Source organism: Thrips palmi, unplaced genomic scaffold, assembly GCF_012932325.1.
Source record: "Thrips palmi isolate BJ-2018 unplaced genomic scaffold, TpBJ-2018v1 HiC_scaffold_10, whole genome shotgun sequence".
Lineage (NCBI taxonomy): Eukaryota > Metazoa > Arthropoda > Insecta > Thysanoptera > Thripidae > Thrips > Thrips palmi.
Window position 1 is genome coordinate 11283930 of NW_023144621.1, and position 15074 is coordinate 11299003.

The 15074-nt window shown below is 55.6% G+C and overlaps 2 protein-coding genes across 2 annotated transcripts; one reads left to right on the forward strand and one right to left on the reverse strand.

Annotated features, from left to right (window-relative positions):
• Positions 1 to 312: 312 nt before the first annotated feature.
• LOC117638956 (frizzled-4-like) lies at positions 313 to 9417 on the reverse strand. The gene is made up of 5 exons (XM_034374201.1): positions 8366 to 9417; positions 5256 to 5422; positions 1804 to 1940; positions 1381 to 1652; positions 313 to 370 (listed from the first exon to the last, which is right to left on the reverse strand). Exons 1-5 carry the CDS (start codon positions 9415 to 9417, stop codon positions 313 to 315), a joined length of 1686 nt encoding a protein of 561 aa, XP_034230092.1.
• A 931-nt stretch (positions 9418 to 10348) lies between these two features.
• On the forward strand, positions 10349 to 14709 carry LOC117653461 (DNA repair protein REV1). The gene is made up of 11 exons (XM_034399141.1): positions 10349 to 10535; positions 10644 to 11968; positions 12050 to 12170; positions 12250 to 12403; positions 12492 to 12615; positions 12707 to 12902; positions 13008 to 13126; positions 13206 to 13740; positions 13815 to 13970; positions 14052 to 14251; positions 14349 to 14709. The coding sequence occupies exons 1-11, from the start codon at positions 10479 to 10481 to the stop codon at positions 14464 to 14466; spliced, it is 3105 nt and encodes a 1034-aa protein (XP_034255032.1). The 5' UTR covers positions 10349 to 10478; the 3' UTR covers positions 14467 to 14709.
• Positions 14710 to 15074: the final 365 nt, after the last annotated feature.

Here is a 15074-nt window from a genome sequence, read left to right on the forward strand (position 1 = left end):
GGCGGGCATGGAGGTTGGGAAGTTGGCCGCTAGATGGCGGCACAGTGGCGAACTGTTCCGGTCCGGCCCCCGCAGGGAAGTACAAAGGCCGTCGGCTGATTTCCGTAGTATCGCGCAGTCTTGATTTGGTTTCAGAAGGGAGAAATAGGGGAGAAAGAAATAAAACGAGGAGAAGTGCACACTCAGGGTTACATGTATTTGTATTTATTTCAGTTCTTACATACAATAATTGTACTTTTAACCGTGGCATACTCCCGCCCATACAGCCTGACAGGTGGGGGTGGGTGGACGTAAAGTTTTCTTCGTCGCTTTTTAACCAAACATGACTTTTAGGATGCTCGTTTGAGAGCCTATAGTTGGGTCAGCAAACCTAAAACGGTAAGGCATGAAAATGTCTGGGATTGGGTTTTATAATCTTAAATAAAAGAGAGTTTAAGCTTAATTTTGTCGAGAAAACTCTTTGACTACTACGCAACGCGGCCGCACGCTAAGATGAGGAAAACTCGAAATAATAGAAGGAAGATTGCTTACAAATAATGGCGGTAACTTTACTGTAGACGGCCGATTGGCCCATGAAAATACATAATATTAAGGACAATATCAGAAGGATGGTACACACACAAACTCAAGGAAAGTAAAAATTTATGATCACAGAACACAACATAATTTACAGTCTTCATTTCTTTACGACGCAACGCTCAGAAAATAACATATTTACAAACACATACACATAAAGATAAAAGTTTAAGTCTGATAAATACATAAATAATAATAAATATAAATAACACACACTTATATTGGAGATGATATTTTTGTCGACATGGATGACGTGTAAATATAGTGATTATGAATGAATGAGAACATGATTTGCTGAAGAACAGCAAGGTGGGTGATTGGTCATCCAGTAGCCCTCGGCCAGCCTCGCCGCAAGCAGCATGTTTGTGAAGACTATTCTCGCCTGAGACTCTGATTTGCTATGTGCAGGTTGGACCCACTTGCATTGGTTTTGGTCGAGTTTCGCACCAACTTGCAGGGCAGCCATCGCACTACACTGTGGTCTCGCTGCCGTGGTGCTTGCGGTAGTGCTTGTTGCTGGTGCGCGTCCTGGAGCCCCCTCTGCTCCTGGCGGGGTTGGCGGCGTGTGGGACCGCGGCGACGGCGGCCACGGTGCAGAGTCCGGGGGCGGGTCCGGGGGCGGGCAGCGCGGGGCCCAGCAGGGCGCTGCATGGCGGCCTCGACATCACGGATCCCGCCGCGCTGGCCGCGCTGCCCGAAGGGCCCGGTGGGGGCAGCAGCGGCGCCGTGGTGGCCGTGGCGGCCGTGGAGCCGACGGCCGGCGCGCCACTGGAGGACGCGGGGCCCTTGCCCACCCCAGGGTACCGCCAGGCGCGCGGCGGGCGCGGCCAGGGCGGGCACGGCGGCCAGGGACGCTCGCCGGGCCACACCCAGAAGGGCGCCGCGACGCCCACCACGAGTGAGGCGACGAGGCGCACCTGAAAGAGGCGCAGCGACAGGTGCGGCATGGAGGCGGCTGATGCCGTGCCCACTGTTCCCAGCTCTAGGGCGTGCGTGGCCACCAGCACGGCCAGCGGCAGCGCGCACAGCCCTGCCAGCAGCCCTAGTCGCTCCGCGGCCAGCGGCCACAGCAGCGCCTGCGGACCAAAGTCAAGCCAGTCAAGGGCAGAACAACAACACCGGGGTGAGGATGAGGATGGCCGAGAAAAACAGTTCTGCGGACAGTACCTCATCTCGTTGACCTCGGGGGCCGATGACGGGCACAGGCGGCACAGGGGTCGAGCTTACCTGCGGCGCGGGCGGGGGCTTGGAGCGCCACTGCGTGAGCGCGCCCAGCGCCAGGAAGAGCAGGCCCATGCAGAGGAAGGCACACTGCGGCGCCAGCACGAAGACTGTGGACCACGTGGGGCCTACCTGGCAGGTCCCTGCAACAACGCGACAGTCATTAACAGTATAGGCCTGGCCAGTCGCCATCATCATCAACCCTGCAGACCTTAAGCGGTTCGAGTCAACAAAACAATCCAATCCCGCAGTGCATTATCCAGGCCAAGCGATTCCGAAGAGTCGATTCTTCGCTTCGTCTCTGTCGCACTCATGAGGGCTCTAGGAAGTCCGTAAGGGTGCGAGAGAGACAAAGCGACGAACCGCTCTTCTGAATCACACGACAGGACGCGCCCTTGCCGGCCTTGCTCAAGCAGAGGGGGAGGCCGGCGGGCCGCGCCGCGCCGGTCGTTAACAGGTCGTTTAGTAGTTTCGGGCAGTTTGGGGCTGGGCCGGCGGCGTGGGCCGTGGGCCGTGGACCGCGCCAACTTCCTCCGCTCCGTGAGACTGCGTCGACGGCGTCGGCTACGTCCCGCCCCCCGCGTCCAGTGTTGTGCAGCGCCGGCCCGGCACACCCAGCCCCAGCACGGCCAGCACGGCCCAGCGCAAACTGTTTACTTGGCCGCTCCGAGAATAGCCACTGATTGTTCTGCGCCCTGATCGGCCCGCCCCGCGCCCTCGGCCTCGGCCCCGGCCCGCCCCTGCACCTTCCCGTCAGCGCACCGTGCCGTCTGGCGACTGCAGACCGGGGCAAGCAGGCAGAGCAGACCGGAGATGATGAGTTATATTAGTGGGCACGGCCGCCCCGCCCCGCCCCGCCCGACAGTGGCGCGTGCTGCGTGCAGCTGAAGTCACGCACGGTTATGCTTTACGACCCGCAGGCTTTGGGGGGTGAAGTCTGGCATTCTAGCATTCTGGCACACCACTGGCCCTTTTAGAAGTTACGCAGGGGCGGCCGAGGCTAGCTCAAAGTGACGCACTCTCGCACACGAAGGTCCATGTCAGCGCGAGGCACGAGGCACGAGGCACTGAGGTGCTCTGCCTGTTCTGTCCTGCAGACTGATTCCGAGAGTCGTTTCCGTCTCTCTGTCTGTCTCCCAGGACGCACGACCATGAGTGCGAGAGAGACAGAGCGACGAAAACGACTTTCGAGATGGTCGAAATCAGTCCGCTGAGTGATGCTGGCCCGCGGTCCCAACAGGTGTGGCCCCCTTCTCTTACCTCACCGCCACGCCCTCCATCCGCGGGGCTGCGTGCGCTGTGCGGTGCTTTTCACTCGCCACGCGCCCCTCGAGTGGGGCACGGGGGCCACGCCTGGCCACGCCTAGCCACGCCCGGGCGGGCCGCGCTCTCAATGGGATGCTGCTGCTAGAAGCACTAGAAGAACTAGAGTGCGGTCCGAAGACAGACCAGCAGCGGCAGGTCGACGGTCGAACGTGAATGAAAGACACAGTTCTGTCGATCAGACTGCGTCCGGAACTGTCTGCCACTGCCCCTCCGGAAGAGGGTACACGACGAACCAAACGTTGTCCATGACAGGGCTCTGTCGTTCTGTCCTCTCTCTCATTCCTGAGGGACGCCCCATGAGCGAGAGAGACAGAGCGACGGTAGCGCTGTTCGGAGTAAAGGCTCTCTAAAATGAGGAAAGGTCTCGAGCATCACAGCAACAGCGCCAAAGCACAGCTCGCGACACACGCCACGCCGCGCCGCGCCCCGCTCCCGAGGCATCCCCGACGGCCGACACCGCGAGTCAGGACTCGCAGGACCGCGGCGGGTCGTCGACCGCGCAGCGCACCCCGCGGTGCGGCAGGGGTTCGCGGCCAGCATGCTGTGCATGGCTCACCGCGGCACACGGTGCAGTGCATTAGCGTCGCAGGAAGAGTCCACCGCATTCACGGGGTGCAGAAAAGCGCAGGTCGGTAACCGATACGGCGGGCGGGAAGGGCAACAGCAGCAGCGCCTCGCCCCGCCTCGCCCCGCCACGCCCCGCCACGCCACGCCCCGCCCCGCCCCGCACGTCGAGGGCCCGTCTGTTTGTGCCGACGGCATGACGGCTGGGGCGGGGCGGGGATGGGCTCTAGCGCCGCGCCTTCAGCTTCAGATTCGGGTGGCCTAAAAGCTTGGGCCTTGCCGTGCCGTGGGTCGGGTTAGTGCTTTCCCGGGGATTTTCCTCGTCGCGTCCCGTCCGCCCCAAACCGCGGCACCGCGGCCTGTTTCGGGTTGCAAAGCGTCGCGAGGCGTTCTCACGACGCCCTCCCCTCCCTCTTCATTCTAACCGCGCCGCCGCCAGTAAATCTTTCGCGTCACACGTGCTGCCTCCCATTGCTGCGTCCGGATGAATCACCCGAAAATAAAAACAAAAGCACAAAATGAGAACGAGACGCGAGCGTGATGAGCTTTCGGTGACTGGGTGGACTGGGTCACGCAACTCGCCGGCCGGTGCGCCGCGCCGCCGGGCCGTGTGCGAGTCGCTGGGGCGTCCCCATGGCTCAAGGCACACGACGTGAGGGATGATCCGCAGGCTGATGCCGCACACAGCTTTGGTCGCTGTCTCGCTCGCTCTTGTGGGACGCCCCTTGTGGGTGCGAGAGAGACTGCGCGGAGTCAGCTTGCTGGCAGGGCGACGCGGGGACGCGGCGACGCGGTGGTGCAGCGCGAGCTAATGAGGACGACGGCCGCGGGATTGGCCCGTCAGCCCGTCAGCCCGTCAGTGAGCAGAGCAGCCCGACGAGGCCGTCGCGCTGAATGGCGAGGCGGGGATTCTGACCGACAAATTTCCCGAAAAATAGACAATGACGAACCGTGTTTGCGTTTTCGCCTTCGGCGGCGTCAAACCGCGTCGGCGCGGAGGGGCGGGCGGGAGCGGGCGGGGGCGGCAGTGACCGGGACATGGGCTGACGGGAAGACTCGCGGCTATTTATTGCCAGTCCGCAGCGTGGCGTGGCGCGGCGCGGCGCGGGGGAGCCGAGCGTGAAGCCGTGCCACACCACACCGCGTTGTGGCCGGCCAGTCAGCCAGTGAGGAGGGACCAATCAATGCTGGTGCCAATGCCAAAACATCGGCGGTCTAAGATTGTGCAGGGGAGGAAAAGGGGGGGGGGAGGCGCGAGAGTGCTGCTCTGGCCCGTTTCCCTCGTCGCTAGCTCTGTCTCTGCCTCTCTCTCTCTCTCTCTCTCTCTCTCTCTCTCTCTCTCTCTCTCTCTCTCTCTCACTCTCACTCCCGCTCCCTTCTGGGCCCCTCCATTACCCAAAGTGCGCGCGGGAAAGCTGCCGTGTTTTTCTCGGTGGCTCCTTGATCTACCACTCTGGTAAAAAAAAATGTGGTCACAAAGGTGACAAATGTGTGATGATTGTGGTTTGGGCTGGCTTGTGCCGAGCAAGGTCCGTGCTTGTAAAAAAGCTTGTTAGTTTTACGCGTACCTGTGAGCGGCTCGGCGGCGACGTCCCGCAGCACCAGGACGCCGAGGGTGAGGGCGGCGGGGACGCCCCAGCCCGCCAGGTGGAAGAGGTAGGAGTGGCGCAGCAGCGAGCCGGGGGACATGCGCAGCCCCGCCGAGAGGAACCAGACGGCGGCCAGCACCACCCACCTGGCGAAACGAAAGGAAGAGAAAGACGTTTTAATCGAGGCAGACTATCAAACAGCAATGAGTGTAGTTGGAGAATCCACTATCGGCCACGCTCTGTCAAGTCCAACTGACTGGCCAGGAACACATCGTGAGTGGGATGGGGATTGGGGAATAGGTACATGGGTGCGTTTCTTTGCCAACCGATGAACTGCAAGAACTCGAGGGAAACGACGCCGTTTTCCCATTCTCGGTGCCTCTCCGGAGTCCCCGGTCGCGCATCTCGCGTCGCGCCCGCGTCGCGCCCGCGTCGCGCCCGCTGCGTGCCCAGGCCCAGGCCCCTTCCTCCCCTCCCGGAGTCCCGGAGTCCCGGAGTCCCGGCCCGGACACCGCGTCGAGACGACAATAAGAAGACCTCGTTTGGCTGCCGGAGTGTCCCGATGTTCGATAGGGCGATGCACGGCGCGGCCGGCCTGCCTGCCCGACTCGTCCTTTTGCAGCCCCCCCCCCCCAACCCGCTTCGCCCAGCGCTGTCATGCCGCGCTGCTTTTGCTTATTTTATGCAGGAAAACGAACGAGCCTCGCTTGGCCACGGAGTCGGCCCGGCCCGGTACCCGCTGCCCCGCAGTGCGGCCAGGGCGGCCAGAGCCACGACCCGGCGGACGGCGATTGCCTGCCTGCCTGCCTGCCCGCCCCTGCTGGACGCAAAGCAGTCTGGACACTGGCTGCTACGGGCCTCCAGCGGTAGGGCGTTTGGTTTGCTCACTGGCCACAAAAATAGCCCCGATTACACCGTGGGCCCTGCTGCAGAGCAGGTAGCTGCAGCACATCGTTCTGCCTCTCTCGCACTCATTGCACGTCACGGAGGAAGAGGAAGCGAGAGAGACAGAACACTGTCCGGAATCGCCGCCTCAAGGCCGCGCGGCGCGCAGTAATGGCCGCCAAGTAACGACCTGTGCAAATTCAAACCGGGCATCCGACTCAATCGGAATGCCGCATGCTAAACCAGCCACTCCACCGCCACCATCGGCAACGGCAGGGAAGGGAGCCGCGTCGCCCGTCAGTGAGTCACACGATGGGTGCTCTCCCGCGCCTGCCGGGTAGGCCAGCCCGCGCGACAGAGGCCCCCGCGGGCGACAGGGTAGGCCAGCCCGCGCGACACGTGTGTGCGGCACAGACTAGGATTGCCTAGCTCCATTGCCATTACCACTAGAGGCTGGCGCCCGCGAACTACAGGATAGGCCAACCCGCACGACACGCATGCAGTGCACAGATTGCTCTTGCCTTGCGGCTGGCGCCCCGCCCGCTAAACGAAGCAGAGGCGGTCCAAGATGCGAGATCCGGGCGCTGATCTGCAGTCTGATTCCGAGAGTCGCTTTCGTCGCTCGGTCTCTCTCGCACTCATCGCCCCCTATAGGTGCGAGAGAGAGCGACGAAAACGACTCTTAAGTCTGCAAGAGCGCTGCTGGACCGTCGCGCTACGTGCTGTTCCACCGGCTGCTAATTAAACGGCTCGGGTCCGGCGGACGGGGCGGACGGGCCAATGGAACCACTGCGACATATTTGCCATTATTCTCTGCCCCTCTCCCTCCCTCCGGCCAGTGGCGGGCCGGGGCTGGCGGCCGAGGCCTGGCCGCGCCGGTTTCCACAAAGGGAACGAGTTGTCGAGGCGGAGCGCGGAGCAGCGCAGAGCCAGCGCGGCCACTGTTTTGCATGCGTCCATACGGGCCTAAACGCCCCGGCCGGCAGCCCGGCAGCCCGGCCGTCCCTTGGCGCAAATACGAAACACACGTCGCAAGACAATGGCCCGGCCGGCCGAGCCGAGCACGCCGAGAAGCTGGAGGAGGAAGTGCGGCGTAAAGGGGGCAAGGGACTCGAGGAAAACGAGAGGGGGCGGAGCGGGCGTGAATGCACGGGCATGCAGGGCCAAGGGGAGGGGAGGGGCACAAGCAAAACGATTCCGCCGAGCGAGCTCCGGGCGGGGCGGGCCGGGGCGGGCCGGCGGGCGCATGAAGCACTTAAACTGCGGTTTTAGCGATACGGCGATGCGAGCCGCCCCACGGCGGCCACGGCGGCCACGGCGGCGGCTGAGGGGCGGAGGTATTATTAATAGGGTGTTAAGGAGGAAGGCGTGATCGACGTGTGGGAGGGGTGGGGAGGGGCGGGAAGGGGTGGAGAGGGGTGGTCATTCGGCGCGGCCGCGTCCCGGGACTACGCAGAACGACGCAGAAGGGCGGCTGGCAGAGCCGCGCCTGGCTGCTCCTGGCTGCTCGCTGCGCCTGGCTTCCTTACGCAAACAAACGAGGGGAACCAATTTACGGAGTTGGCGTTGGCAGGACTGACTGGACGGAGTCGGACTCTCGGCTGGCAAAGCCAGGCGAAGCCAGGAGAAGCGCGAACCGCCCCGATTGCGCATCGCGCATCGCGGTGGCGGCCCGGGCGGCCCTGGCGTGGCGGTGGAGCTGGCGGAGATGGCGGAGCGCGGACGGCCCAAACCGGCCTTCCGCTGAGATTTACATTGCAGTCCCGCCGCGTTCCTCGATCGCCGTCTCTGTAAAATCCTTCCGCGCCTGTTTACCCAAGGCCCCAGACGCGCCAACACAATCATCCTGCTCGGAGAGCAAGCAGTGCGTTCCGAAATGATTAAAACTCCAACTGTTTGGTATTTGACCCATCCCCCTCGGCATGCCTGGGATCGCGGTGTGTAGCGCAGCAGATGCAGAAGGCAATCAACATGCACATGCGTGTTGCTTGAGCTGCCTGTCAGCGCCTTATGGGAGAGTCTGCCGGCCGAACGCGGGAAGGGGGAAGGGGAAAGGGGGAGGGGGCGGGGAGTGTGAGAAATCTCCACACTCGCGATGCACCGCCAGATAGCAGATGACGGCCACCTTGCCCTGGGCCCTGGGCCAGCTCACCGAAGGATAAACAGCGGAGCGCGCTTGTGCTTGGCCTGCTTCGCTTGCTTACCAGATGATGGACGCTGTGCCGAAGAAGTACGTGAGCAGGAAGACGGCCGCGCAATTGGGGTTCCTCAGGTCGGAGGCGTCGCACTCCGCGGCCACGGCCGAGGCCAGCGCGGAGGCCGAGGTCGACCTGCCGGCCAGGACGCGGGTGCCCCAGCCGACTGAGAGCAGGCCGTAGCTCAGAGCGAGGCTCGCCAACGGCGACGGCCCGGCGGAGGTTCGCGCCCCTGCGGGTCGTCCGGAAGGCCCTGGCGTCGGCCTCTGGCCCGGTCCCGGCCCCAGCCGCAAGGTGAGCAGCGCGAGCACCGAGGACACAAAGCACAGGCCCGACCAGATGGACAGCCACACTTCGGCCATCTGCTTGTCGGCGCGGGAGAAGTGCGGCAAGGCCTCTGCGCACCGCGAGGGCAGCGCGCCGGTGGGCACGCCCGGCAGGGTGGGCGAGGCGGGGTGCTCCGGCACGGCCGCCACCACCAGGGGGAAGCCGCGGGCGTCGTCGTCCTCGCCAGGGCCCTCCATGCACATGTGCGCGGGGCTGTTGTGCGCCGGGAACCTGGCGCAGTCCAGGTGCGGCGGCCAGGGGTAGCTGAAGTTAAGGAGCACGGGCAGGCAGCGGGAGCGCACTGCCTCGCAGAGGCCGCGGCACGGCCCGATGGCCACGACGTGCACTTCGCCTAGCGAGGCCTGGCCGTGGGCGTGCAGCTCCACCTGGTCCACCTGGTCTGTGCACATGGGCACGAGCACGGCGCACAGGAACAGCAGCAGCTGCGACGAGCAGCCGTACTGCACGAGCGGCGCGAACGTGCTGAGGTGGCCCTCGGCCTCCTTCTGGAACTCGTGGCCCGCCAGGTTGGGCATGATGGTCATGTTGTAGCCGCGGACGGCGGACCGGCACAGCTCCACGCGGATCGGTTCGCACGTTCGGCCCGCGGCCACTGACGGCTCCGGCACCACCTCCGGGGTGGCGACGACCCCCGGCCCCGGGTGCGGACCGGCCGCGGACGGCACCGCGCCGCCCAGCGTCACCGCGGCCAGGGTGATGCCGAGACAGCGCATCCACGGCCAGGCCGTCCGCGACGACCGCGGGGGCCGCGAGGGCGGCGAGGAGGACTGCAAACGCGAACGCGCCGCGACGTCTGGACCTTCGTCATGACGCCCGGGTTGAGGGCGGGGCTCCGTCCCCTCGACCATCCCCGGTGGAGGTTTCAGCGGCACTGGTCTGCGGCGCGCGGCGCGGCGGGGCGGACGGCGCACTCGCTGCGCAGCGCGGCGCAGCCTCTCCCTCTCGCCGCCTCCACGCCCCCTGCTCTCGGCCCCCCTATCCCTTGCCCTCCTTCTGCCCCCGATGCGCCGTTGCAGAGGCGGGAATTGGGGTTCGAGGGCCCGCCAGAGAGCAGCACCATCGACCCCAATCAGTTGTTCAAGCAGATTTATAAATGCCTCCGCCAAGCGTTTACGCTATTACGCTTGTCGGGGTTAAGTTTTCTAAGATCAAATGAATTTTAGAGAGCTGATACGACACATGTTTCGACATGTCAGCGATATTTAGTCGGCGGCGTCGTCTGCTGTCCCATGCTCTCCGCGATTTGACAGTACCGTGGCACAATCGGTTTGTAGTTCCGCGGGTGGCCACCACGCCTGGCCAGGCGGCGCTGAGCTTTGCCTTCGAACCCCAATACTTGGAGAACCGTCAACTCGGCTTCGGGGAAGACGCACTCTGATTGGTCGACTTCGCGCATGGACCGCCATGTTGGACACCGGGTTCGCTTCGCGGGAAGCATGAATTTCACTGTCATTTTGTCGTTGCGGCCCCGATGTTGTCGTCGCGCGTGCACAAAAAAAAAAAACTTTTCGTATGAAGCAAATAACACTGAAGTGCCTCCACACCACTAGTGCTTTACGTCATTATGACACGCAGCAAAAATCACATTTGAATACTCGCGCTCTTTTGATTCCCAGATCGTCGTTTGTTGTCAACGTGTGAAGTAAACAAGACAAACAAACAAAAACAAACATTCAAACAAGCTCATTCAATCTTTACAGGCAGAAAACCGACCTGCTCGCACCAGTTGTCAAGTGTACCCAATTATTTTAAGGTATCTCCCTTTCTTGCCACCATGAATAAGAAGCGCCAACGCATGGAAGTAGGCGGAGAAAATGGCTTTGAAGAATGGGTAAGGCAATATATTGGAGGCTTTTGCCTCTTAACCTCAGATGGCAAGATGTGAAGCAAACATGAATTTTTTTAGCACTGTAATTCATCTATTTTGAAAATATTTCAGGGAGGATACATGGCTGCCAAGAAAAACAAACTACAAGATCAGTTTCAAGAACAAGTCAAGCAACAGGGTCAAGATCTAAAGAGCGACATTTTCAAAAACGTTTCTGTTTTCGTCAATGGGTACACAGTTCCTAGTGCTGATGAAATTAAACGCATAATGATGGTTCATGGAGGAGTTTACCATCACTACCTGAGTACTGAACGCACAACCCACATAATAGCTTCTAATTTGCCTGATGTCAAAATTAAACAGATGAAAAGTCTCCTCATAAATATAGTGAAGCCAGAGTGGATAACAGCATGTCTTGAAGCGAAGCACCAGGTTGACTTCCGCCCATTCTTATTGATATCCCATCAATCAAGGACTCAGCCATCTATTCGGACATTTGCTGGTCCCTCATCATCTACGACGGCTACTGCCCCACATGTCTCTGAAGATGAAGCCATTGACGAGGCAGAAAAAACGGACAAGAACAACAAGGCTTCAACAGTTAGTGACATTGCTGGTCAAGGTGAAGAAGAAGATCTGTTTTCTTCATCAGATTTTGAAGAAACCACTTTTGAACCTCCTAAGTGTCCAGCCTCTGTAGTGTCCCCAAACTCAAAAGGAGAGTCAAATAAAGCAAGATGTGCTACTGAACCAAATTTTCTGTCTGAATTTTATAATAATTCTCGCTTACATCATATTTCTACAATGGCTGCCATGTACAAGCAACTTGTAACAGAGCTACGTCAGAAAAAAAATGATTTTCCTGGGCTAGTGCGTTTGCAGGAATGGAAAAGGCAGAATGGCAAAGTAAAGAATAATCTGGATTATGAGGATGAAGATTTTGACAGTACTTTAAATGAAAGCTCAACTAAGTCAGGACATCCTAATCACCAGAAATCTTCTCTGGATAAAGTAATAATGCATATTGATATGGATTGTTTCTTTGTATCAGTTGGGCTTCGTAGATATCCACATTTGAGGGGGCAGCGAGTTGCTGTAACGCATTCCAAAGGAAATGGATCTGCAGCCCGAAGTGGTTCTGATAGACAATATGAATTCAATTGTTACAAAGAAAGATTGGAAGCTAAATATAAAAACAAGAATGGCTCCAATGATGATGGTATAGTGGAAGCTAAATTAGCATGGACCGAAGGCATTGATGAAACAAGTTCTTTGGCAGAAATAGCTTCATGCAGTTATGAAGCACGGAAGAAAGGAGTTAAGAACGGAATGTTTGTTGGAGCAGCTTTAAAACTGTGCCCTGACTTAAAAACCATTCCCTATGATTTTGAAGCTTATAAGGAGGTGGCTGATGCACTCTATCGAACTGTTGCCAGGTGAGAAGCTCTTGCTAATTTAAAGTATTTTCTACCATGTACTCATACACCACTTTAATAGTCACCTGTTTAATTTGAAAGTTATACAGTTGACATTGAAGCTGTTAGCTGTGATGAAATGTTAGTGGACTGCACTGAAGTCTTACAGAAGGCCAACTGTTCCCCAATTGAATTTGCATCGTTTCTTAGAAAAGAAATTAAGGTATATGTTCATATATTTCTTTTGAAAATTTAATTTACTGTCTATTTTTTTAATTTTCATTTTCAATAATAACTTACAGGAGAAGACACGGTGCCCAGCATCAACTGGATTTGGCTCAAATCGCCTGTTAGCAAGGCTTGCAACACGCAAGGCAAAACCAGATGGAATGTTTCATCTAGAGCCATCTGCTGTTTTGGAGTTTATGAAAACAATAGACGTCAAGGATCTACCAGGTTAAAGAAAAACAGTTTAACAAATGCACAACTTTAAATATAGTGGTTTGTTTGCTTCCTTCTTAATTTAAAAAAAAAAATGATGCAGGTGTTGGGTATACCATGGCCAGCCGGTTACAAGGAATGGGCATTTCCACTTGTGGTGAAATGCAAAACATGTCTGCAGGAAAATTAAATGAGCTGGGAACAAAAACAGGGGAGCTTCTGTTTCGGTGTGTACGTTTGAATGGGAATATTTGTTTTACAGAATTTCTTTAAAATTAGTTTTCTTGATTTAATTTTTTTCCTTTCATGTGTATGTAGGCAATGCCGAGGGGATGATAACAGACCACTCAATTTTGACTACCAACGAAAATCTGTCTCTGCTGAAGTTAACTATGGAATTCGCTTTAAGAATCATGGTGAAGCAGATGTTTTTATCAGGCAGCTGTCTGTTGAAGTTCAAACTAGGTTGGCTGAGGCTAAAATGAAAGGGTCTTCTATTACTTTGAAACTACTGGTAATACTGTAATCAAAATAATTGAGTTTAGTTTTTTAAGAAAACACCATATTATCATGTTAACAAATCCTTTCCATTTTCCTTTTTTTTTCTTCCCACTGATAGGTAAGAGCCAAAGATGCACCCACAGAAACTGCTAAGTACATGGGTCATGGTGTTTGTGATAGTATGACTAGATCTATCACACTCCCTAGGGCTATTTCAGATTCTGACACCATAACAAGGTATGTTTTGTTTTCGGTGTGTGTATTCAAGCCAACTTCAACTTACCACCACTACAATTGTTTTTCTATCTATATTTAGGGAGGCTCTTCTCATGCTAAAAAAGTTAAATGTGAACCCTTCTGATCTGAGAGGCATTGGAATTGCAATAACTCGCTTGGAAAATTTAAACAACTCATCAGGTGGAGCTTTGGATAAATTTCTTGTCAAAAGTAACAATCAGAGTGAAAGCACTTCACCCACTAAACCCCCTCCTAAGACTAACAACAAAGCGAGTAGTCCTAAAGGAAGGGTCAATGCACCAAAAGTGTCACCCAGAAAACTTAAAGTATTTCCTCAAAAAGGGGTGTTAGGTATTGATCAGTTCATGGTGGCAAGGAAAAAATCAAGTCGCAAAGACAACATTGCAAAGTTGCCTGCCCCAAACGATCTTGACCTTGAGGTGTTGGAAGCGTTGCCCGATGACATCCGCAATGAAGTTTTGGAGGCATACTCTTCCAATACTGAGAATGATTTGGTTGGCCCCAGCACTGAACAGGATTGTGACAGCAAGAATATAGGAAATAAATCAGATAATATGGCCTCAACTTCCAATCTGGATATTTCATACTCACAGGTAAATGCTGGTGCAGAATTGACTTGCTTTGTAATGATGCTTTCTGTTTCATAATAGTAAGTATTCTGTTTTAGGTGGATCCAACTTTTCTAGATGCACTGCCCTCACAGATGCGCAAGGAATTAGTTGCAGATTTCCATCAGCGAAAGATTCAGAAAGAAAATGCTAGACAGACTAGATTAGGCCAAAATGTTTGTGACATGGGTTCTGATTCAATAGTTGCCAACAAAGTAGGAACTTACCTATCTAAAGTTTTTTTTAACTAGTTAAAGATTTTGTCAAGTTTTAATTTTAATTTTCTTTTTAAATAGATGCTTCACTGCCACAGAAAGGAGTCTATTTTAAAATCTTTTCTCACAACAAATGAGATAAAGTGCATGATACGGCAGTGGATATCTCAAGAAAGTCAACCACACTCATCTGACATTCACATTTTAGAGCATTATTTTTGTGACCTTGTGCATGAAAAGAGCATTGAAAACTTAAATGTTATCCTGAAATTTTTCCGAAGGTAACTGCAGTTTTCTTTTTCAAGATCAAGTGGCATTGTAATTTATTTCTACCCTCAGAACTGAACTTGATTATTTATTCCGTGTTTTCATCCCCAGGTGTGTTTTATCACATTCTGATTCAATTTGGAGGAAAAAGTTTCATGATATACTGTCTACAGTACAAGAAAGCATGCAACAAGTTTACCACTCTTCCCTTTTGGTGGAAGATGTTTAAAAATGAATACTATTTTATCAGCTAGGAAGAACCAAATACCAGAGATGAACTATTTCTGCACCAAATAACATTTTAAACAATTTTAACTATTTGTGACTATATGTTGTTATTCTGTTTGCATTTTTAAAAAAAGAAGTATTGATTGGTTGGGATTTTATGTTTACTGTGACTGTGATTTTTTGAAAGTGTCATCTTTTTGAGTATCTCTACTTAGAAAATTACAATTTTATTTAACAAAAAAAACTGTTCTTTTGTTTTTTAAAAACGTAGAGCCGAAGAGGAGGATTCTGCCTTTCAATCCAATTTCCAATCCAACCACAGCCATAGCTCAGCAAGCTCAGCTCAGCATCACCTCACTGCCACGAAATACAAATTCTATCCTCATGTCAAGGCCCAGCTGCTGGCGTCTAAAGTCAGTCGTAGTTGCATTTTTACAAATGTGAACGTGTCCCTCCCTCCCAATCTCGCACAGCTGCCTCGTTTCCCTCCTCCCCCTCAGTCCGCCGCTCCCCCCCCCCCTCGCCTCCTCTCCCCCTTCCGCCACCCGCTCGCCGCCGCCGCCAGCCCATGGCTATATTTGATCTTACCCTTGCGGCCGGGTCCCAACC